The sequence below is a fragment of the Manis pentadactyla genome, chromosome 3 (genome assembly GCF_030020395.1).
Source record: "Manis pentadactyla isolate mManPen7 chromosome 3, mManPen7.hap1, whole genome shotgun sequence".
In the NCBI taxonomy this organism is placed as follows: Eukaryota; Metazoa; Chordata; class Mammalia; order Pholidota; family Manidae; genus Manis; species Manis pentadactyla.
In genome coordinates, this window is record NC_080021.1 from 185,087,493 (window position 1) to 185,110,819 (window position 23,327).

General features: G+C 47.1%; 1 protein-coding gene and 1 long non-coding RNA gene across 4 annotated transcripts; one reads left to right on the top strand and one right to left on the bottom strand.

The window, feature by feature from the left end:
• Window positions 1-6,066: 6,066 nt before the first annotated feature.
• CCL21 (C-C motif chemokine ligand 21) lies at window positions 6,067-12,946 on the bottom strand. Of its 3 annotated transcripts, none has more exons than XM_036898083.2 (4): window positions 12,742-12,946; window positions 12,521-12,641; window positions 12,250-12,432; window positions 6,067-7,803 (listed from the first exon to the last, which is right to left on the bottom strand). In XM_036898083.2, the coding sequence occupies exons 1-4, from the start codon at window positions 12,806-12,808 to the stop codon at window positions 7,614-7,616; spliced, it is 561 nt and encodes a 186-aa protein (XP_036753978.2). In that variant the 5' UTR covers window positions 12,809-12,946; the 3' UTR covers window positions 6,067-7,613. The 3 variants fall into 3 exon arrangements, with proteins under 3 accessions (XP_036753978.2, XP_057354777.1, XP_036753979.1); XM_057498794.1 differs by lacking the exon at window positions 6,067-7,803 and adding an exon at window positions 11,743-12,188 and having other exon boundaries at window positions 12,742-12,925; XM_036898084.2 differs by lacking the exon at window positions 6,067-7,803 and adding an exon at window positions 11,743-12,169 and having other exon boundaries at window positions 12,742-12,899.
• LOC118918834 (uncharacterized) lies at window positions 7,683-11,871 on the top strand. The gene is made up of 2 exons (XR_005027274.2): window positions 7,683-8,027; window positions 8,438-11,871. It is a non-coding gene; the product is annotated as an uncharacterized LOC118918834 (long non-coding RNA).
• Window positions 12,947-23,327: the final 10,381 nt, after the last annotated feature.

A 23,327-nucleotide genomic window follows, 5' to 3' on the forward strand; every position in this document is an offset into this window, starting at 1 on the left:
CACACTGCCTGGCTGCCAACCGCCCATTGATCAATGAACAGTACAGAGGAGGGAGACACTATAGATAGCATGCCTAGGTTGGGGTTCTGATTCCACCATTTGCTAGCTGTGGGATGTGCAAGTTATCCAGCATCCATGGCTTAGTATCCTTATCCATAAACTAGGAATGGTAATAGATGTGCCTCTTATGATCAAATGAGGTACTCTGAGTAAAGCCCTTAGTTTATAGCCTGATGCATAATAAACATTCATTAAATAAACCAACTATTAAACAGTAACCATTATTACTATTTAATCCTTTCATTAAGTTGTACATCAATTCATCTATCTATTCATCTTTCCATGTGTCTTGCCAATGGGTTTCAGCCCCAGGCAAGTTCACTATGGATTCAATGAGACCAAAGAAAATGACAGCAAAATATTCTTGGGGTGAAGGGGTTATATCCAACTTTATTTCCAGGTGGCAGGTCAGTCACTAAAATCCCATTCACTCAAGAGCAAGTCTGCATGCAGCAAGCCAGTCTCTGCCTCTGGGCCCTACTGTCCTCACAGCCATCCTCCGAGCTCCTCTGTCCGCACAGCCATCCCACACAGCCGTCCTCTGGGCCTCTGTCCTTGGCGCTGCCACCACTCCAGACTTTGCTCTGCTCTCCTGCAGCCTTGCAGCCCTGCCACCGTGTCGCCCAGAGCACTGGGCGGAGCTCTTTATATAGAGTCAACAGCCATGTATTGCCCACAGGTGTGCAGCAAGCTAGTCAACCAGGGCGAGGTGAGAATCCTGGCCACAGGAACTCTCATTTTATCCACACCATGAATCTATCCATCCTTCTGCTTATGGAGGTTCTGATTATTCCCTGTTGTCCTACCCCCATCTAGAGCACATATGCCGAAGGAGTTGCAGGAACTTGTCAGCTGTACTGGGAGGATCCTGGGGACCAGTGAGGACAAATTTATTGATATAGGTGCCCTCTCCAGGGTTTGGGCATTACTGTATTAGCTGAGCACCAGGGAGTGGTGTTAATAGTCTGTTGGATTTTACTGGAAGAATGGACTCAACAGTGGGCTAGGATCAGTGAAGTCGAGATGCTACAACCTCACTGACATACTGTAGAACACTGCTCCCTAAACTTTTACATGCATATGATTTGCCTGGGGTATTAATATGGATTCTGATTCAGTAGATCAGAAGGGATGAAGCCCAAGATGTTGCATTTCTAACAAATTTTTAAGTGATGTTGATGGTACTGGTCCTCAGACTGTACTTTGAGAAGCAAAGTGGAGAAAGGAGTGGGAATGTTAGAGAGATGGGGCTGTTGGAGTGCACCTATTATGTGCAACCGCAGATGGGACCCCTGTGAAGGGCCCTGAAAGAAACTTCCTTCTCCAAGGCAGTAAGAAAGGCACTGGTGAGGGGAACCCCAGCTTCTTTGGAAGGCACTGTAGTGGCGTTCTTAGTAGGCAGGAGATGAGGATGGGAGATGCCCTCTTGGGATGAACAGTCTTATTTCAAGGGGAATCATGGAATCCTTGAATGGTGGAGGCCAGATGTAGGCACCTAACTGGATCAATTAGATCAAACCTATAATTACTATATGAAATTACTATATGAGCTGCAAGGACAAGTGGTAATCAATGTGCTTTGACCACAGGGATCTGTGGTGCTAGCTATTGATCATAGCGTCTCTAGGAATGAATAAGAAGGACAGCTTGCTGATTCTGCTACTTGACCTGTATGAGTGGAAACATTCTAGGCCTGCTAGGCAGAAATCTGATCCAAATTGTATTGGGGACTCAGTCTTTTACCCAGTACCTCAATTTAAGTCAGTTCCCCAGACATAAAGCCCCTTGATTGGGAGGGCCTGAGTCTCTTTCACAGGTGGAGTCTATAAATCTTTTCTCCTAGTTAGTGGTTCCCAGTGTCTTTCCTGGACCAGCATCAGTGTCACCTGGGAACTTCAGAAGTGCAAATTTTCGTGCTCTGCCCCAACTCCACTGAATCAGAAACTCTGAGGGTGGCCCAGCAATCTGTTTTTAACAAGCCTTTATTGTGATTCTGATGCATGCTAACGTTTGAGAATCACTGCCCTCAGTCTTCCCTAGAGAGATCTGAAGCCATTTGCCAGAGTTACTGTGAAGGGGGAACAGGAAATACTCAGACCTTTGGGGCATTATTAATGTTTTGCCTGAGGCTTTCTGCCCTGGGTAAGTTCACTCTGGATTCTGGAACACCGAAAAATGACAATGGAATGTTGAGGGTAAAGAAGTTTATACCCAGCTTTATTCTTGTGGGGGCAGGTCAAGCGCTAGAATCCCATCTACCTCAGGGCAAGTCTGCGTGCAGCAAACCAGTCTCTATCTCCGGGCTTCTCCCTGCCTAGCAGCCCTTGCCTCTTCTCTAGACTCTGTTTGCTGCTCCAGGCTCTGCCTTTGCCTCCAGCCTCTGCTCTGCCCCAAACACTGGATGGAGCTCTTTATATAGCAACACAGGCAATACTGGCTTATTGTAAGCATTAACCTAGCAGTAGGCCGATTACATCATCAAGTAGATTAGGGTCAGGTGAGGATCCTGGCCATAGGAACTTTCATTTTCTGTACAATAGGTACTGTCTCATATTAATACTAGTCTTGGGGACTGTGGAAAAGGTGAAGGTTCCTATGGCCAGGATTCTCACCTGGCCCTGGTTGGCTTGCTCACTACACACGTGTGGGCAATAAATTATTATTGACTCTATATGCAGAACTCCGTCCAGTGCTCTGGGAGACACGGTGGCACAGCTGCAAGGCTGCAGGAGAGCAGAGGCTGGAGTGGTGGCAGCGCTGAGGACTGAGAATGAGATGGCTGCGGGTGCAGAGATGCCCAGAGGCAGAGACTGGCTTGCTGCATGCAGACTCACTCTGAGTGGATGGGATTCTAATGATTGACCTGCCACCGTGGGAATAAAGTTGGTTATAACCCTTTCACCCCAAGAACATGGTTACATTAAATCCATAGTGAACTTGCTGAGGGCTGAAACCCATTGGCAAGATAGACCTGAAACCCTATGTGGTCCACCAGTCAGAGTGAGGGTTTATAGAGAGATCAGTCAGGTGATAGAAGGATCTTGGTCCAGGTCTATCTCACAGTGAGTCTGTAAGATCTGTCCACTGGTTATTTCTCTAGTTTCAGAATGTGTAGTGGGAATAGATATACTTAGTAATTAGCAAAATCTCCACACTGGTTACCTGACCACAGAGTAAGGAAAATTATGGTAGAAAGTGCCAAGGAGAAGTCCTTTGAACTATGCCTGCCCTACCACATTTCCCCCTACAATTGTAAACTTAAAGTGATGCTGCATTCCTAGACCAGTTGCATAGATTAGGGCAGTGTGAAGACTTTAAAAGGTGCTGCAGTCCTTGGCACAGTGTATTACAGCTAATAATTTAGCACATGACTTTTATCTGTACCAGTCAATTAAAGACCATCGATATCTGTTTCTTTTCAACTGGAATGACAGGAATACATCTTCACTGTCTTACTTCAGGGATATATCAACTTTTCTGCTCTCTGTCATAATATTGATATTCCACAGAACATCAACTAATGCCATGCTTACTGGATCTGGTGCATAAGGAATAGCAAGCACCCTAAATGCCTTATAAAACCCATCTATACCAGAGGGAGAGAAAGAAATCCTACAAAAATTCAGGATCCTGCCACACAGGTGGCAGGATTTCTAGGCTATTGGGGATGCGCAAGAGCTGGAAAACAGTGGTCTGAGGTATGTTGCACCTTCACCATGAAGAAAGGTGCAAAGCTTAAAGGATAGTTTGGGTTTTGGAGGCAATATGTATCATATTTATGTGTACTGCTGCAAAAATATTTACTGAATATGTCATATAGCTGGCAATTTTGAATGAGGCCCAGAGCAAGGAAGGGCTCTGCAGCAGATTCAGTTTACAGGCTAAGTCGTGACTGATAAATCTAATCAACTTCAGATTGTCTGTGGTAGAGAAGGACACTGTAGGAGCCCCAGCAGCAGGACCATTACAACAAAGACTTTTAGGGTGTTAGAGTAAAGCTATACCTCTCCTGCTAGCAACTCTTCTCTATTTGAGAGGCAGCTCCTGATTTTCTCTGGGCTCTGGTCTCAAACTCAGATGATACTTCACCCAGTGATGCAACTTAAGGGTGTTATCTGTAGCAAATCATGTAGTTGGATGTGCACAGCAGCATCCATTGTTAAACGAATCTGTGCATATGAGACCAGGCCTTAGAAATTTTAGAAGGCATGAGTAAAAGCATTGGCACATGGCTCAGATTCCTACTGTATTGTTTCCTGCTGCTTCTGACCATTTCTATGCCTTCATGGAGAAGTTTTCTGTTAACAGAGGGAGAAAATGGATGGTCTTGATTTTCAGGTGGGTCTCTGAGGTATGCCGGCATCAACCAGAAGTAGACTGTAAGTAGTTACTTACATTCAGACAATGATGAAGGGAAGTCGTTCAGTAGGCACAATTGCAGGCAGTACACTTAATGTCAACTTTGTTGGGAAGGAGAGACAGCCTGAGGTTTGGAGCTATAATAATTCAGGGGCAGTGGCTGCCTACAACAATCCTGCCCTCACCTCTGTGAATGATGCCTTCTCTAAATGCTTTTCCATTAAACCTTTTTGGGCATGTCAGTTGTTTCCTGCTAAGATCCTGAAGGATACAAGAGTATACTGCAGAGCTGGCATAGAGGTTTCAATTAAATTTTAATAGTATCTGCCTGGAATGCTTGTTAGGAAAGATCCTGAGAATAAGGAGGAAAGAGTGAAATAATGAAATAATAATTAACAAGGAATTTGTACTACATTCATTCAATAAATATTTATTGAGGACATCCCATGTTCCAGACAATGTTCTTGGCACTGGGATACAGCAGTAAACAAAACAGACAGACATTCCTGCTCTTGCAGAGTTGTTATTCCACTGAAGGAGATAAGCAATAAGCAAACAAGAAAAACATATGGTATGTTAGATGGCAATAAGTGCTCTGAAGAAAAATAAAGAAGGCCAGAGGGTTAGGGAGTACTGGAGAAAGTGGTCATGGAAACCTTTACTGATAACAGTTAAGCATAGAGTGGTGTCTTGCCACTGGGTTTCAGCCTTGGACAAGTTCACTATGGATTCAGTGAGACTGAGGAATGACAATGGAACGTTCCTGGGATGAAAGGGTTACCTGGCTTGTTCTCTCTGCGATAAGTCGGTCGAGCACTAGGATTAGGTCTGCATCCAATAGCCTGCAACAGTCTGCAGGTCTGTAATCCTCCTTCCTCTCTGTCTCTGCCCAGAGCACTGGGAAGAGCTCTTTATATAGTGACTCAGTCAATAATAGCTAATTGCCTAGGGTGTGGAAGTAGTAGCCTAGCAGCAGGCCAGTTACATCATCAAGTAGTTTAGATTCAGGTGAGGATCCTGGCCATAGGAACCTTCTCTTCAGTCATAAGTAGGTATGAAGAAAGTGAGGGAGAGAGCCATGCAGATATCTGGGAAGGACGTTTTAGGTAAAGAAAGCAGCAGGTGTGAAGGTTTGAGCAAGAGTGTGTTTGAGGAATAGAAAGGAGGCCGGTGCTATGGAAGGGAAGTGAGCAAAGAGTAGAGTGGTAGTGAGATAATAACAGGGGCCAGATAGTGTAGGGCTTTGTAGTCTATTTTAGGGTTTATGTTTTACTCTGAATGAGGTGGGGAACCATTGGAGGGTTTTGAACAGAGGTGTGACATAATTTAAAGGCTCCTTCTGGCTCAGATGGAGAATACGCTGAAGTTGTGCAAGAATGGAAGCAGGGAGGAATGGAAGCAGTCAGAGGCTATTGCAATAATCCAAGGAGGACATGATGTTGTTGGGAGTTGGTGAAAAGTGGTCAGATTCTAGAAATATTTTGAAGGTAGGTGCCAATGGGCATTGCTGAGGGGTTCAGCATCGGATGTGAAAGAAAGAAGAGGCAAGAATACTGCAATATTCTTGACTTGAGCAACATGGTAGATGGAATTACATTTACAAAGATGTGGATGACAGAGGAGTGGGTTTGTGGGAAGATCAGGAGCTTTGTTTTGACTTGTGAAGATGAAGCTGCATTTGGGACATATAAGTGGAAATGTTAAGTAGGTAGCTGGTAATATGGATCTGAAGTTCGGTGAGAGATTCTAGAATAAGATACAAATTTGGGAGCATATGGATGGTATTTAAAACCATAAGACAATGAGATTTCCAAGGGAGTGAGTGAGTGTAGATAGAAGAGGCCCATTCAAGTCCTGAAGCTCCCCAACACTGATAGATCACGGTGATGATGAAGAAGAATCAGAAGGAGGGGCTGTCATATCAGTACCCTGTGGGCTCTGAGGGTGGAAGGTGAAAGCACCCCCTCCCCAGCCTGTGGTTTAGATGATCCAAGGAGGGTGTTTCAGAAGCCAAGGACTGAGTTGGAAACAGTTTCTGACCACACACACAGAGCCCTCACTGTGCTACCTGCTTCCCCTAGTCCACCCTCTTCCCAGCCAAATCGCCTTTCTGGAATTTCTAGTTCAGTGTGAACCCTGGTCAAATCTCCTCCCAGCTCAGAGCAGCCCAGCCCAACCTAGCCCTCCTCTCCTCCAGGGAGCCTGCCCACCTTCATGCTCCCTGGTCTGACCAAATTCATACCCCAGGGGTCAGAGATCTTGGGTGCAGGGCACTTAGTCACTGGGAGAGGGGAGGGAGCAGCTGGGCCTGGGAAGTCAAACAAGTCTGTGGCAGGGGTGGGAGATCAGGGCTGTGAATGATTATGGACAGAGGACCTCAACTAGATGCTTAGTGTTTGTTGAATGGCTGAATGTGGGTATCTCAAGTGTCCGTGGGGCCGTGCATAACTGGTTTGCCCATCACCCCTCTGTGTGTGTGGTGTACAGGGCGGTGTGTTCACATGTGTATGCGCCGGATGTGTTCCCCTCCCAAGCCCGCAGAGGGCGCCCCAGCCTGGGAAGAGGGGCTTTGGGGTGGGACGTGGCTGCGGCGGAGGGGTGGCGGTGGGGGGGGACGCTCTGGAGTGGGGTTGGATTGCTGCTCTCGCAGGGCCGGAACGCGACCCTGAGCGGGCGGGCTGCTCAGAGAGCCTGGGATGGGCGTTGGGCCCAAAGTCCCTGGGCCTGGGACCGCCTCTGGGACTCTCCCCGCTCCATGCCTCCTCGGGTTCCGAAGTCGAGCGTGTGGGCCGGGCGTGCGCAGGGCAGACGGGCTGTGGGACCTGCGGACAGCGTGGGTCTCGGAAGTCCTCTGGCGGCCGTTATCCAGGCCCAGCACAGCGGCCACATAACCTGCACCCGATTGATTCCTTAAGCCACTTAATGACGGTGCCAACTTTAACAAAAGGTTTCTTTATTCAGTGGAACTTTATTGAGAGCCTCTGTGCCGGACGCGATGCTGGGCGCGATGCATTAGCCCGGACACGGAAAAAGTGTTTGGCTGGCTCATCAGTGGGCACAGGAAAATTCTAGACCTCTGGCCTATCATGAGGCATATATGAGGCACAAATATAAAACTAATTAAAGGAAACTGGTTCCAGAAAGATGAAGGAAATGAGAAAAGAAAATTCAATCCACTAGCCTGTTGTTTGCCATTAGCGGGCCGAGGACCGCTGCGACAGTGCTGCCTCCTGGTGGCGGAGCAGGGCAATGAGCATCTCACTGCCAAGTGGAGTTTGGCATCTCGCTTGGCGAGGAGGATGAACTATTCTCAATCGAAATTGGCGCCGCCTGCTCAGGTGATCAGAAGCGGACACAATCTGCGAAGGGGAACTGTAGACACCACTAGAAGAATGACAAATATAGGCGTTAGAAAAAGAGGCTTGGCAATTTCAGCATCCATAAAAACGGTCACTTATTGGTCAAAACTGATGCCAAAAGACAGAAGCATTGATTTTAACAGAACAGCATCACTTTGTCCCAAAATATAAGGAGAAATAACACCTGGATGTGAGAAAGAAAAAGAACGTCACCAAAGAGGCCCGCTGAAGCTGAAGACATTTCCACAGGTAAATGATTAAAACTAGGAAACAAATAGATTTTGAGCTTTCATAAATAGCAGGCACACACCCATTAACCTCTGACCTTCCTGTGCCACAAAGCAGGCAGAAGATGCTCAGTGTGTCAGTGGTGCTGTGCTGGTAGCACCATGCTGCCCCATTTTTAATTTTTAAAGGGAAGATATCAGAAGACAGAACCTGTCATTGGCGATCATGTCCTTCTAAAGGCTGGACTGATGACCAAGGAATGAATGGCGGCTAGCCAAAGGGTGGCCTGGGTATCATGGGTTGGGGGTGTGTTAAGAAATCTAATTGCTTAGTTTGGAATTAGTTTCAGGTTCATCTGTTAAGACATTTCTATTAACTGTTATTCTGGGAGATCTTACTAGGCCCATCCATCCCTTATATCCATATCAAAGGCCTTTAAAGGATTCACAGAGGAGTGAACTGGGGGAACCAGGAGATTTCTGATTCTGAGGCAACACTGACAAGAAGGAGCTGGCCCACCATTTCATGAGAGGGTGTGCTATCATTTCACAGATGAGAGTGGTAAAGTCATTCAAAACCATGGGATTAGCAATTTTCCGGATGGCCCTGGAGGTGACATTGTTAGAAGATAGTGTTGACTCAATTTTAAAGCAATGAAATGCTTTAGTGCTTCAGTGTTAAAAGGAAAAACTCAGGATGCCAGTGAATTTTCATGTTTGGGGGGTTGATGATTTTGTAAATTTGGGGCATGACTGATCTTTAAAAATTTTTCTGCTTTACTTTTTATATTTTTAGTAAAAGCCATTGTCTTCATTGAATTTTCTTTGCTCACTTTCTTTTTACAGTTCTTGTAAAAGCCATTGAACACTGGCATACTAGTATTCAGGAAAAGATTTACTTTTACTGTATGCATACACAAGGCTTTGAAAATCCTTTAAATTCATAATTTTATTTTTTACATTGCACCTACTTTTATGGAAATATTTACTTGTCTAAGCAGCAATCTTATGGAAAGTTACCTTTATCTCCTCTTCCATCTGGGTCCTTGTGGGTTTATGCCTTTACACACACATACACACACAAAAAAACATTTACTGTAGTTGTAGTTGGAGCTCAGGAAGGAGTGAAATAAATGCATGTTTAATTTTCCATCTTTATCCTGAACTCCTACTTGTCTTTGAATTTAATGGTGCTGATCTTTTACCTTAGGTTTGTGTTTTATGTTTTTATGTCTTGTTTAAGAAGTTATTTTCTATCTCAAGGTTATAAACACACTCACCTACATTTTCTTCTGTTATATGTATTTTAAACATTGGGTCTTTAATACACCTAATATGATGAAGCATTTGAAAAATATTGAGGCTATACTACTGGCAACATAGAGATATTTTAAAAAAGGATGAGCAGTTAGAACTTTTAAGAAAAACGAAAAGCTGAATGACAAAAGAAAAATAAACATAGTACACTACTTAACAGTGAATAGTTACATGGCCATAATAATGTTAACTTTGATCAAGACTTAAAATAGTTGCATAACTATATTTAGAGGATATGTTGACAGGAGAGGAGGGTTGGTTAAGAACTAAATTCCACTTTTTATTATAGGAAGTCAGTAATGTTTAAAATTGACAAATCAACTGAGGTATGAAATAAAGTAGTTAGACAGAACAGTACTAACTCCTAGAAGAAGTAGCTTAAGAGTTAAAAGTTGTAGGAAATGGTTGTTCTGAGTAAGCCTTTTGGTGCTTTTTGCTATTTTTAAAAACTGAGTATGTATTAGTTGATCTTTTTTGAGTTATGCATCTTACAGAAAGAAGAAAGCACAGAACAACATTGTCAAAGATGGAGACAGACAAGTAGAGTGGCCACTCATTCTCTGATGGAATAAATAATATATTGCATGCCTACTCAGGGCCAGGCTTAGGCAAATACTAGGCATGCAGGATAATTTAGTGAAATATGAAGTCTTGTTCTGCCTATGTTTTTCCTTTCTCTTTACAATAAGCAAGGGTTTTGGCAGGGCTGAGAGTATAGGCGTCTTGATGTCCAAAGCCCTTCTGCCTGTGTAAAAGTCTTAAGTAAGCCCGGGAAGAGGTTGTGCCCTGGAGGGACTGAGGAGAGGAGATTTTTGGAGAAAGTTCTTTAAGCCTGTGGAGGAGACTGACCTGTAGCCAGTTTGGGCAGGGGGCTCTAATCCCTGGCTTGACGAAGGGAGCAGCAGGACCTCAGTAGATGGCTCTGGGGAGTGTCTGGGGAAGCCAGGTCCAAGCTGAGGGGCTCTCACAGCTGAATTCCCATGTCTCAAATGTGGCAAGGAGCTGAGAGTTTGAGAGTCCAGGCTGTGAAGAGTCATACTGCTGGGACCACAAGGGCAATAGCATTCCCTGGTGAGACTGGTGTCCAGTGATGGGATAGTGTGGAGGGCAGGGAGGAAGCCTCCCCTGTGTCTTGATGTTTCTATGACCTTTGCACAGCCCTTGGCAGATGGGACCCCAAGACTGCCTGGTGTTGAATTCCTCACTGATATGCCTGTGCAGGGGCTTGGAGGAGGAATTAAGTTCATTGAAAGACCATTTTAAGATGTGGTGATTGCACATCTGAGTTTGTAGACTTAAGATCACACTTGCTGCACTTGGATAGGGAGGGAGGAGCCTCTACCTTCACAGGCCTCAGGAGGAGCAGACAGCAAATACAGTACTTTAAGGACTTTATGAGTGGTAAGTGCTGCAGCATGCTTAGGCTCCAGTGGAAGGAAAAGGTGGTGGGGGCAGCCACCTCTAGCTTCTTGCCCCTGTCCCAGGATCTGTTCCCTTCTTCCCCACATGGCCTGGCTCCATCTGATGGTTCTTCCTCTTGCTGCCTAGGAGTGAAGGGGGATGTAGGAGGACCTCTGCTTTGGGGAGGAAGGGGTAGAGGAGAGCTAAGCTGGAGTCTTTCTGGAGAGGAGATTAATTCACATCTCAATTCTGGGCTTCCCAAATGCCTGCCACAGGAGGTATTCCGTGGTCTCCAGAGCTTAAAGGGGCTAAAGTACCCTACAGGAGAAAAGAAGGGAAGGGGCAGAGGCCTTCTCAACTGGAAGGAAGCTGAGGGAGTCAAGAAGTCCAGACAGGAACAGGGGGAACACAGCTTCTTATAAGGAGGAGAGGCCAGAAACCGAGCTTCATTGATTGGGGCATGAGGGAGTCCTTGTCGGTCTTTGGGAAGGGATGTGGCTCTGAACTTCTCCCAGGGCTGGAACTGTGCATAGGGTAAGTTTCAGCAGAACTGGTGTTTGCCTGTGTTAAAGGTGGGCTCAGGCTCTAGTCACTCTCCTGGGGATCCCCCCAAAGGTACTTGGAGGTTCGCATTCAGTAGGCCCTAAGGAAAGGGGAGGCAGTTGCTGATAGACCTGGGGAAAGATCTGGAGGTCATTCCTGGAATAAGAGAATGCTGGACATAATCAGGGAGGGGATCTCTGCAGGGTCTCAGAGGCCTGCAGAGCTGCCAGAGGGCTCGTGCTTGGGGTCCACCATCTTTTCCATTGGCAGGGCTTTCTTTCTCAGAGACCAGGAGGAGCTCATTTTACTGCCCACAGGTCTGGGCACCTGGTGGCAAGGAAACCCTTGGGGTAGGTGAGAATATAGAATTTGCCAGCCTGAGGTCTTGGCTGGGACTCCAGTTCTGTAGTGTGACCCCATTCTGTAGTGACACTGGCTTTCCCATGGACTCAAACACACAGGAACAGATACTTGGGTGGAGGCTGGAGTAGGTTTTTATTCAATTAGGTATAAGTCATATTTATAAGGAAGAGGGGGCTGCAGTGGGGAGCAGAGTCAGGCCCAGGGTGCTGGCTGGTCCTTCCTCGGTGGAGACAGTCCTGCTGCCTCCTCCCACATTCCCTGAGAGACTCTTCGCCTCTGCCTTTCAGCCTGGCCTGGTGTGGGCAGCTCAGCCATGCAGGGTAGGGCTGGGAATACTGAAGGGATGGTTAAAGCAGGAGAAGGGGTGAGGCAGGGCCCAAATAAGGGGGCCACTCTGGGGCTCCTGGGGCTCCGCTCTTCCCTAGCCTGCTTCTTGCCCCTTGGATTGGGGCTCCAAGCCCTGGTGAGGCTGGTCAGGGCCTCCGGGCTCCAGGCTGGTCACTGGGCTATGGCCCTTTTGGGGAGTCTGGTTGCTCAGTCCTAGGAATGCAGACGAGAGCTTTGAGGGCTGATTGAAGATCCCCTTCACTTCCCTCCCTCCATCCCTTCAGCTTTCTCACCTCTTACAGCCTTTGGAGCCCTTCCCCTTCTTGCCAGACTTGGGGGTCCCCTTCTCCTTCTTACAGCCTGGGACTTGTTTCCGTGGGGCTGGTGGCTTGTCCAGACGCTGCATCAGCTGCTGCACCCAGGCCTTCTTAGGATCTGCACATAGCTCTGCCTGAGAGCGCTTCCGAGGTGAGAACCTGGGGGTTGGGCATTAGCAAGCCTGTTTCAGTCTTGCCCACGATGCCCTCCCCACTCAGCTGCACCCACCCCCTAGCACCCACTCACAGGATAGCTGGGATGGGGCAGCCTAAGCTTGGCTCCTGCTTCCGGTAGCTGCGCACAACCTGGGCAGGAATCTTCCTTAGGCTGTACTTGAGACAACAGTCCTGTGCCCCTCCATCACTGCCTGCAGGGTGGGGTTCACAGGGAGCCAGGAGCTATGTGTAGGCTCCCTCCCTGGCCTCTCAGGCCCCTTGCCCCATCCTGGGCAACTCCCTCCTTGATACCTTGGGTCCAGGGGGTGCAGAAGGCCAGGACCAGGACAAAGACACTCAGGGCCAGTGACTGAGCCATTGCTGTGGTAGAGGGCTGAGTGTGCGGCCAGCGCTGTGGGTGCAGTGGACAGCGGCAAGTTGGGGTCCGTATGTGGGCTGGGACTGCTCTGTGGCTTATTTATGTAGGCGGACACTTTCACTTCCTCCCTGTGCAGCCACTCTGTTCAGGCAAGAATAGGAATCTCCCTCCTTTTCCTTCCTGAAAGACAGATCCTATCCTGGCACCCAGCCTCACTAGTATGCAGAAACAAAAACTTCACACAGCTTAGTAGTCCCCAGGCTGCCGGAGCCTACCTCCTCAGCATCAGCTGAACCTGTCAGGCCCTCCTTCCATTTCCAGCCACTATCTTGGTGCAGACCTCCCCACCTCATCTCCAGAACACTGCGATTGCCTCTTCACTGCACTCCAGGCTCCATGCGATTCCCCTCCTTCCAGCAGACTGAAGATTTCCTAAAATGCAAATCTGATTATTGAATTGTAGGAGTTCTTTGTACATTCTGGATAATAGACCCTTATCAGGTAAACGATCTACAAATATTTACTCCCAGTCTTGTGAGTTATCTTTTCACTATCTTGATAGTGTCTTTTGATGCATAAAATTTTTAAGTCCAATTTATGTATTTTTTCTTTTCTGCCTGTGTCTTAGGTGTCATATTTAAGAAGCCATTGTCAAATGCAAGGCCACAATTTCCCCCTGTATTTTCCCCAAGCTTTGTTGATATATAATTGACAAATAAAGTTGTATATATAAGAGTACAATGTGGTGATTTGATATATGTGTACACTGTGAAATATTACCACAATAAAGTTAATTAATGCCTCCATCATTTCACAGCTACCATTTTCTCTTTTGTGCGTGGTGAGAATACCTAAGATCTACTTTCTTAGCAAATTTCAAGTATACAGTACAGTATTATTAACTACAGTCACTAAGCTGTACATTTTATCTTCAGGACTTACTCATATTATAACTTAAAGTTTGTACCCTTTGACCAACATCTCCCCTTTCCCTGCCCCTCTGCCCCTGCCACTCTGTTTCTATGTGTCTGACTTTTTTTTTTGAAATTTCACATGTAAGTGATACCACACAGTATTTGTGTCTCCCTGTCTGGCTTATTTCACTTAGCACAATGCCCTATGGGTTCATTTATGTTGTCACAAATGACAGGGTTTTCTTCTTCTTTATGGCTCCATTGCATGTAAATACCCCATCTTCTATATCCATTCATCCATCAACAGACACTGAAGTTATTTCCATAACTTGCCTATTGGTAATAATGATACAGTGAACTAGGGCCTACAGATATCACTTCAAGGTAGTGATTTAATTTCCTTTGGATCTATACCCAGAAGTGGGATTTCTGGATCATACAGTATTTTTGTTTTTAATTTTTTGAGGAGACTCCATACTGTTTTTCATAATGGCTGTACCAATTTATATTCTCAGCAGCAATGTAAAAGGGTTCTTCTTCCTCCACATCCTTCCCAACATTTGTTATGTCTGTATTGTTGATAGTAGCCATCCTAACTGGTGTGAGGAGATACCTCACTGTGGCTTTGGTTGGCATTTCCCTGATGATTAGTGATGTTGAGTCTCTTTCAGTGTGCCTGTTGACCATCTGTATGTCTTTGGAAAAATGTCTATTCAAGTCCTCTGGCCTCAAGTCCTCAAGACCATTTTTTTAATCAGGTTTTTTTTAATATTGTGTATGTTCTTTATGTATTTTAGGTATTAGCCCCTTATTGGATGTATGATTTGTAAATATCTTCTCTGATTCAGCAGGCCGCCTTTCATTTTGTTGATGGTTTCCTTCATTGTACAAAACCTTTCTACTTTGATGTAATATCATTTGTTTATTTTAGTTTTTTTTTCTTTGTCTAAGACTGGTCCAAAAAAGCATTTCTTATATTGATGTCAAAGAGCTTACTGCCTATTTTCTTCTAGGAGTTTCACAGTTTCAGGTCTTACATTCAAGTCAGACTCAATAATTTCAATTGCTTTATCTTCAAGTATACTTTCTTCTGCCTTCCCAAATTTGTTGAATTCTCCCAGTGAATATTTTCACTTAAGTTACTGTATTTTTGGCTCTGGATTATTTGTTTGGGTTCTTTCTTATAATTTGCACCTCTTTACTGATAGTGTCATTTAGTTCATACATTATTTCCAGATTTCCCTTTGTTCTTTGCTCATGGTTTCCTTCAGCTCTTTGAACATATGTAAGACAGTTAATTTAATGTCTTCATCAAAATGTCTTGATGTTTCTACTGTGTGGGCTTCCTTAAGGATGGTTTTTATCAAATTCTTTTTTTCCTATGATAGGCCATACTTTCCCATTTCTTTGTATGCTTTGTAATTTTTTGTTGTGAACTGGACAGTCTGAGGATTATGATGAGGTATCTCTGGAAATCTGATTCTTGCAGTGCATAGGGATCACAGATATTTACTTGTTAGAGCTGCAGCCATTCATTTTAACTCTTCCAAACAAATTTTGCCAATTGAGTATTCTTTGTTGTGTGTGGGCCCTGAAGTCTATCTGCAGTCAACCAGGGATCTGACAAAGGTTTCTCTACCCTCTTTCTGCAAAAATGGTTGTCCCTTTAAATATTCTGATATTTGCTGCTACAGAATCCCAAGAAGGCCGAAACCAAAGCAAGCATATACACCTGTCCCTCAGGGCACCACCAGACCAACCAAAATGCACAACCCCCAATTCTGGAGGGCAGAGATCTCTGCTACCAGCCAGGCACTCCAGGAATGTGGTTGCTCTTCCTACAGTGTTGCAAGGAGCTAGCTCATGTATGGTGTTCTCGTATGAAGGTCAGCATTCTCGCCCTTCATCAAGCACTCACCTGATTGTCATAAGGGTTCAATCAGGTTCAAGTTGAAACAGGTACTGCCAATTGCTCTTTCCAGCTCACTGGTTGCTTTGGTGAAGAGACTGCCCCCTAGAGATTCCTACTCTGCCATTATGCATTCCTTCATTCCTATAGCTGACCTTTTTTTTTTTCATTTTATTATCATTAATCTACAATTACATGAAGAACATTATGGTTACTAGACTCCCCCCTTCACCAAGTCCCCCCCACAAACCCCATTACAGTCACTGTCCACCAGCGCAGCAAGATGCTGTAGACTCACTACTTGTCTTCTCTCTGCTGCACATCCCTCCCTATGCCACCCCCCCCATTATACATGCTAATCGTAAGGCCCCCTTTCTTTTTCCCTGCCCTTATCCCTTCCTTCCCACCCATGCTCCCCAGTCCCTTTCCCTTTGGTAACCGTTAGTCCATTCTTGGGTTCTGTGATTCTGCTGCTGCTTTGTTCCTTCAGCCTTCCCCCGTTCCTATACTCCACATATGAGTGAAATCATTTGGCACCTGTCCCTCTCTGCCTGGCTTACTTCACTGAGCATAACACCCTCCAGCTCCATCCATGTTGTTGCAAATGGTAGGATCTGTCTCCTTCTTATGGCTGAGTAATGTTCCATTGTGTATATGTACCACATCTTCTTCATCCATTCATCCACTGATGGTCACCTAGGTTGCTTCCATTTCCCGGCTATTGTAAATAGTGCTGCGATAAACATAGGGGTGCACCTGTCTTTTTCAAACTGTAGTCTGTAGCTGACTTTTTAACATTTGAAATCTCTTATCCCTTTGGAATTTATGGTGCTGTATGGTGTGTGATGATTATTGGGTCATGACTTAGAATCTGTTTAAAACCAGATTGTTAGGGGGAGAGGTTGGTTCAGAGATGCAGGGAAGTCAGAGTACAAAGTGAGAAGGAATTTATTAAAGCGAGTGTCAGGGAATGACAGATTACAATAATAAAGGAAGTTCATTGAACTGCTACTCAACATGGGGCACATCTCCTGCTAACTCCTTAAGCCAGTGTCACCTGGTGCCCAGTGTCCACTTGGGAACTGAGTCCCTACCACCCCAGGATTTGGGAGAGCCCCAGAGCACTGGATGGAGTGAGAATATGTTCTGCGAACTTCCTAGAGACAAAGAAAGGAAACTTTCAGGCAGGCCACTAAAGAGCATGACAGTAACCTGCAGTTCTGTCTGGAGCACCCAGGCGATGATAATTTGCAAGCCCAGATCTGAGTTCTAAGCAGCCCCTCCTTACTTATCTGAAATAGCACAGAAGGAGAAAGGTTTGAGCTTTAATTTGGAGAACTAGAATGACAAAGAAAAGTAACAAAGACACTGCTGGAAAAGTGCAGAGACAAAATATTATAAGCTGAGCAATGAGAAGTTTATTTAAAGCAAGAAGGTGCACACTTGGAGAAAGGGGAGTGCAGGCTACCTCAAAGAAGAGGTGCTGAAAGATTGGGAAAAGGCTATGCACTTAGAAAGTGCAGGGACCTCAGAGAGAGGGCGCCTCTAAGGTTAAGGGTCTGGGGTTTTATAGGCAGTTGAAGATTTTCAGGAATGTGACAAAGGGCCAGGTGCAGACTGACCAAATTGTCCTAGAATGTTCATCTTTGTTAAGACAGTAAGTTTCTTCTTTTTTTAAAACTTAACACAAGAAATATACTGCTTTGATTCTTTTCCAGGATATCAGCTTCTGTCTGGAAGCATATCAATTAAGACTGTCTGCCCTGCCTTCAAGATGGGCTGAGCCACTGTCTGTTTGGTTAAAATGCAATGTTAGCTTTAAGATAGAATTCTTTCTGAATAATCTGGGCCTTTGAGAAAGCTAAAGTAAATCTTACAATGGCATATTCTAATTGACACAGTGAAAACATAGGCTATGCTGAGATACTTTTCTTTATCTGGGGAGTATTCAACATTCTAGGTCAAATTGCTCCTGGCCTTCTGAGCTTTCTATTTTTAACTGGTTAACTCTTTGAGTCCTTCCTAGTGGGCTTTATTCTCTTTCCACCCTGCTCATATCTATTTTCCTGCCTAACAAGATTGGGGCCTCAGAGTTGCAATCACCAGGTTAGGACTGGAAAATCCATCTGGTTCTCAGGGTGCTAAACCCAGCAGTATGCCCCTTTCTCCAGGCTTATCACAGCTTGCTGAAGGACAGCTTGGATTGAGGTAGGGAGAGTAGAGAGAGATTTGGAGAGGACAAGGATAAGGATTGGAAGGGACACAGGACATGGGGGGCCAGGTATAAAGTAGTGACAGAAAGATTGATCCCAAGATAAGGATGTTGCTCTTAAGGGAGGATGGGATGCAGAGGAGATGAGGATATTGTTGTGATGGAGATGAAGGTGTGGTGTTTTATCCCAAGATCCACAGAGAAAAGGGTCTGGAATCTGAGTGAAATAAGGAGAGACACCTGAGCTCTTGAGTCTGAGGTTTTACAAAAGGCTGAGACCTTAAGTGGGGTAAGGAGTGTCCTGGCTGGCAAGAGCCTGGCATTCCTGGGACAGGACTGGGCAAAACAAAAGATAAGATTTCTTGGGTCTTTTATCTGGCCTGATGGCAAATCCTGGTACCAGAAAGCTTTTAATTCCCGTCTCTCCAATCTCCCCTTCCCCACCTGCCCCACCCTCTGTGGAAGTGACTAAGTAGGTAGCAATTATCCTGTCTCTGAAGAGTTACCAGAGAGGTAGGATGGCATGGGCTGGTGTGTGTGTGTGTGTGTGTGTGTGTGTGTGTGTAGGGGGGATGTAGATGATACCAGAGTCATATCATATTAGATTGTTTATAAACTTGGCTGCACTTCAGAATCATGTGAGGAGCTTATAAAAAATACAGAATTAGAGGCATTACCCCAGACCATTTTAAATAGAGTCTCCTAGTGTAGCTTAAGGGTCTGTATTTTTACTAAGTTTTTCTAGGTACTTTCAAGCCTTTAGTGAGGTGGGGCTGGGAGACCCACCTGGGCTGATTTTGCTCCCCATCCCAAACTCCAGATGGGCACAGAGCATGGGGAAGGGAACAAAGGTGGTCTTGGAGAAGAGAAAGCTGGTGTAATACACCCTGACCTTCCTGAGTGAGGGGACTTGGGCCTGGCACAGCTTGTAGGAAAAGGGAGAACACTGCAGGAAGAGTTGCTGCTGCTTCTCCTAAAATTCCAGGTTCTGTTTCTCTCCCAAGACATCCTACCCTCTCCCCTTGTGGATGCCATGGTGGGTGGTCTTTTGTTTGTCAGATGGTGTCCACAGCCTCCTTAAGTCCCATCCCTGACTACCTTTCTTTGACTCAGGAATCTCTTCCTAGGATCTGCCCTAAGTTCACCTCAGAAGTTGAGCCTGTAGTGGCAGACCAGCTTCAGGGGGTGGTGCATCCTGGAGGTACTGGGGCCTTCCTGCTTCCTCTTGGGGCTAGAACCTAAGGTAGAGGACTTGAGGGAAGGAAGGGAGGAGTAGGGGCTTTGCCAGAGGTCGATACCTGGATGGACAAAAAGCAAGGGTTGGAAAGAGCTGCTCTCAGAGCAGGAAGGTGATAACGAGTCCCTACCACACACTGGTATGCAGGTGTCAGAGCCTATGGGATGGGGGTGGGAGCATGACAGGGGGCCACTGAGGGAACCTGGAAGGGAGTGGGGCCCAGGTATAGACACCAGAGGAAAGGCTGAGATGATGAGAGAAGTTGTTATCTTTCTCTGGAACTCCAAGTCTACCACCTAGCATTCCTCTGCCTGCAGCTGCTGGCCTGGGTTCATGCCACCTCACAGCCCCATTTGAACCTTAAGCTTGCAGCAAGTGTCTGGAGCTTGCAGCTCTGAACGCATCTCTGAATAGAACTCAAGCCCCTCTATTGGTCCTCAGGCTGGACTGGTTGTAGACAATGGGGAAGGGGATACAGAGACTCAGATGGCTGCACATCTGGGATGTCAGTGTCCACCTAAGAGTTCCAGTCCCTTGGGTGAAGGTTTTGGCCTGCTGGGCTCAATAGAGAGCCTAGGTGGTGTTTGACAACCGCTGGGGTGGCTGGGGTGCAAAGGAGTGCTGCACTGGAGACCTGGGGCCTGGGGGTGAGAGGTGAGGGGTGAGGGAGGTGTACACATGGCTGAGTTCAGCTTTATCTCTGCTGATGAGTTCAGAATGAACACACCCTATCACCAGATTGTGACCCTGGAGGGGAGAAGAGGAGGTGTGCTAATTCACCCCAATTTACCCCCAGGACTCCTTAGGACTGGTACCTGGGCCAGGCTCAGGGGTAGAGGTCCTAGGTGTGGATATTACAAGAGTCTGGAAATCCCCACATATTGGGAAGTGGCCACATTCCCTTCAGCCCCAGGTCCCAGGCCCCTTTTCTTTTTTGCTCCCATCTGGTGAGGGTTCCAGGACAACAGATGCTCCCAGCTTGGCAGGCAGGAGCTGGGAAAGGGTATGGCAGGAATTTCAGCTCAGATGCTGGGCTAATCCCGGAACAGGACTTGGGGTGGGCTGGGCCCCATAGACTTGTATGTCTAGCAAGGGTCAAAGGGCCTGGGCGCCTTGCTGCTCCTAGGTTCCCAGCTGAGCACTGGGCTCTCCAGGTACATCGTGGCCTGGTGACTGTGCAGGTGTTACTGAAGGGGCTACTGAGTTTCTGGAGGGCAGGTGACCCACACCGTCATATGTGCATGACATCTGCACACCTAGGGTAGTTGTGGACATTACTCAGTGTGCTACCTAGGGTTAGGGTGAGAGTTAGCACTGTGCTTAGAATACCATCGGTAGTGGTTACAGGTTGGAGGTAGACAGTGGTAAGCATAAGGCCATGGAAAGACCTTTTTGGGTAAAACTACCAGGAACACCTTGATAGGGTGTGTCTATCCAGTTTACTCTTCCCTTAGAGTCTGTGTCTCCTGCAACAAAGAGGCTGGGGGTCAGTAAAGTGGGGACACTTGTGGGGATGAGGAAGGGTATGTAGGTGAAGGATGGGGACGCTGAGGAGGGCAGTGGACACACTTGCTGACCTTGTCCTTTCTTTAAAAGCACACAGCCATGTGGTGGAGCCCAGGGCTTTGCATGGGAACCAAGACTGTCCTTATTAAAGGACAAGCAGTGGGACAGAAACTACAAACCAGTTTAGAGGAGGGATACAGGCCTTGTCTGAGGTGGTCTAGGGAGCTTTATGCAGGAGCATGGCTTTGCTGGATGGATTTGGACTGCATGTGTGTTTGTGGGTCGCAAGATGGGCTGTGTCTGTTTTCATGTGTGCTAGGCTGTCTTTCTGTCTGTGTGTGTGTTTGTGCCTGTGTCTGCTCCGGCAAGCCTGACAAAGGGTGTTCATGGGTCTATGCAGGTGTGTTTCCCGGACACATCTCTGGTACTCGGAATTAGTTTCTCAGTGGCATCATTGGATTTGTGTCCCGTTTATGTGTCTGTGTGGCCGGGTGTCTGTGTCCATCTGTCTTTGTGCGTGAGATTCTGCCCTGGCCTCTCGCTTTACCCTGCCGCTCTCCCCTGACACACACCAGCTGCCAGCATGATTTACCGCAAGGAACAGCTTCCCTTCTCTTCCCGCCGTCTGGAATCCCACAGGTCCGGCTGCCTGCCCAAGGTCCTCCCCCTGTGGCCTCTGGAGCAGGCCTGACCTTGACAGCGATACACTCTGGAAAGCCCCCAATATGCTCCTTTTCTGGCCATGCACCCAGAGAAGTTGCAGTGGAGGAGAGGGACAGGGCAGGAAAGGGGTGGGGGGCAGTTGGCAGCACCCACCCATTCTTCTGGAAACAGAGCTTTCCCTCTGGCCCTGTCCCAGGCCCCATTTTTCTTCCCCATGCTCTCATCCAGACCAAGTATTTAGGTTCCTGGCCTCTCTGTCTTGGGATGGGAATGAACAGTCCTCTGCAAGCCCAGCAAGACCTGTTAGGGATCTAGTCCTCTGCGTCCCCCAACACCTCACATGCCAGCACTATGCTCCTTCCTCACAGCCTCACCCGAACTCAAGGGTGTCCTCCTTTCCTTCCCTTCCCTGCATTGGACACAGGAACCATTCTTGTCCTTATTCTGTGTCCTTCATTTACCTACGTCCATTTTCGTCCTTATTCTCTGACAGCCCTGGCCTGTGCCATGGGCCCTGAGCCCAGGTGGAGCGTTAGGCTTCGGATGGCTGGTGAAGAGCAGAGGCTCAGCTCTGTCTCACGTGGTGCAGGAAGCATCTCCGTGGGTTCGTTCCTGTGCCCGTCCTCTGTTTGTTGCCCTGCCTGCATGGGCTGCACGCTGTTCAAAAATGAAGCAGCTGCAGTCCCTATCGTTAGGATTCAGTGTTTACCAGAAGTCATTTTGTGGAGAAGCCAGTCGCCTCCACTGTTGCCTGAAATTCCGTCTATAGAGTCCTTCAGTACCCTCTGCAGAGACTGAGAGAATGGCCCGAGAAGGTCAAAGCCAGGCACCATGACATGATGGTACCTCAGAGGGCCAGAGGTGCACCCCACAGTTCCCGAGCAAGCATACAGTCCTAGCACCTCCCACAGATTCTTGAGTAGTAAATTAAGGAGGATTTCATTCTGGTTTTACCTCTCTGGAGCCTAGGGGGAGTGGGAGGGTGGGGTTGATGCTAGGGCTATGGGATGGGCTAGAGCAAGGCTTCATCCCTCAGCAACATCCTGTGTGAGTCACAGGCTCTGATCCTGTCTCCTCTCAGAGCTTGTTGGCTGAGAATTCAGGATCCTGAAGGCCTCAGTTTCCAGCTCATCTCTGCCCCCACCCTGTGTTGTAGGACCTTGGTCAGCACTATGAGCTCAACCACGCTGGGGCAGGTAGGAACCTGTGGAGGACCATGGGAAGGACCTGCTCCACCTAAGCCAGGATGTGTGCTCATTAACCTCGGCTCCCCACTGGATGCTGCTGTGATCTTTCTGAGTCACGTTCCCTTCATTCTGGGCCTCCCTCTTGCCTCCTTGTGCTGTGGCTCTCTGCCACCTCCCACTGTGCAGGAAGGATGTGCCTGTCCCAAGACCTCCTGTGATCTTTGGGATGCTTTAGGGAAACACCTGGATGGTGCTGGCTCAGCAGGCCTGGGCCTGTGCTTCCTCACTCTGGAGGCCACAGCAGGGGCTGGGTCCCCATCCCTTAGGCACAGAAACACCATTCAGAGGAGGGACACATTTGTGCTGCTTCCCATCCTGGCTTTTCTGCATCCTGCTAATAGTGGACACACAGTGCTGTGGACACACATCAGATGAAGAGAGTCCTGCCACCCACTCCTGGTTTGATGTGATGTGAGTCATCCTCTTTATCCCTAGGAATCAGGGTGAGGGTGTCCCACAGCCCCCATACCACATACACGCATCAAACAGCACTTCCAGCTCTTTCTCTAGCTCTTGGCTCCTCTGTGATAGGCCAAAAAGTGGGAATACAGAGGTGCCACCTTCTGAGAGATATGAGGTGACCCAAACCAAGGTCCATCCTCTTTGTTACAAACTCATGGCAGCGTCTTTGTCTTTCTGCCTCCTAGTTCTCTGTTCCCACTGTCAAAACTCCCTGGTCCCTGGCTGAACCCTGGGATGCCACACATGCTCTTTTTATCCATCTCCAGCCCCATCCCTTCTCTAATGCTCCATACATTTAGAGCTTTCTCTGCCTGCTCTCCCTCTGTGGCCAAGAGCATCTTCTTTACACATGTGTTCATCAACTTCAAC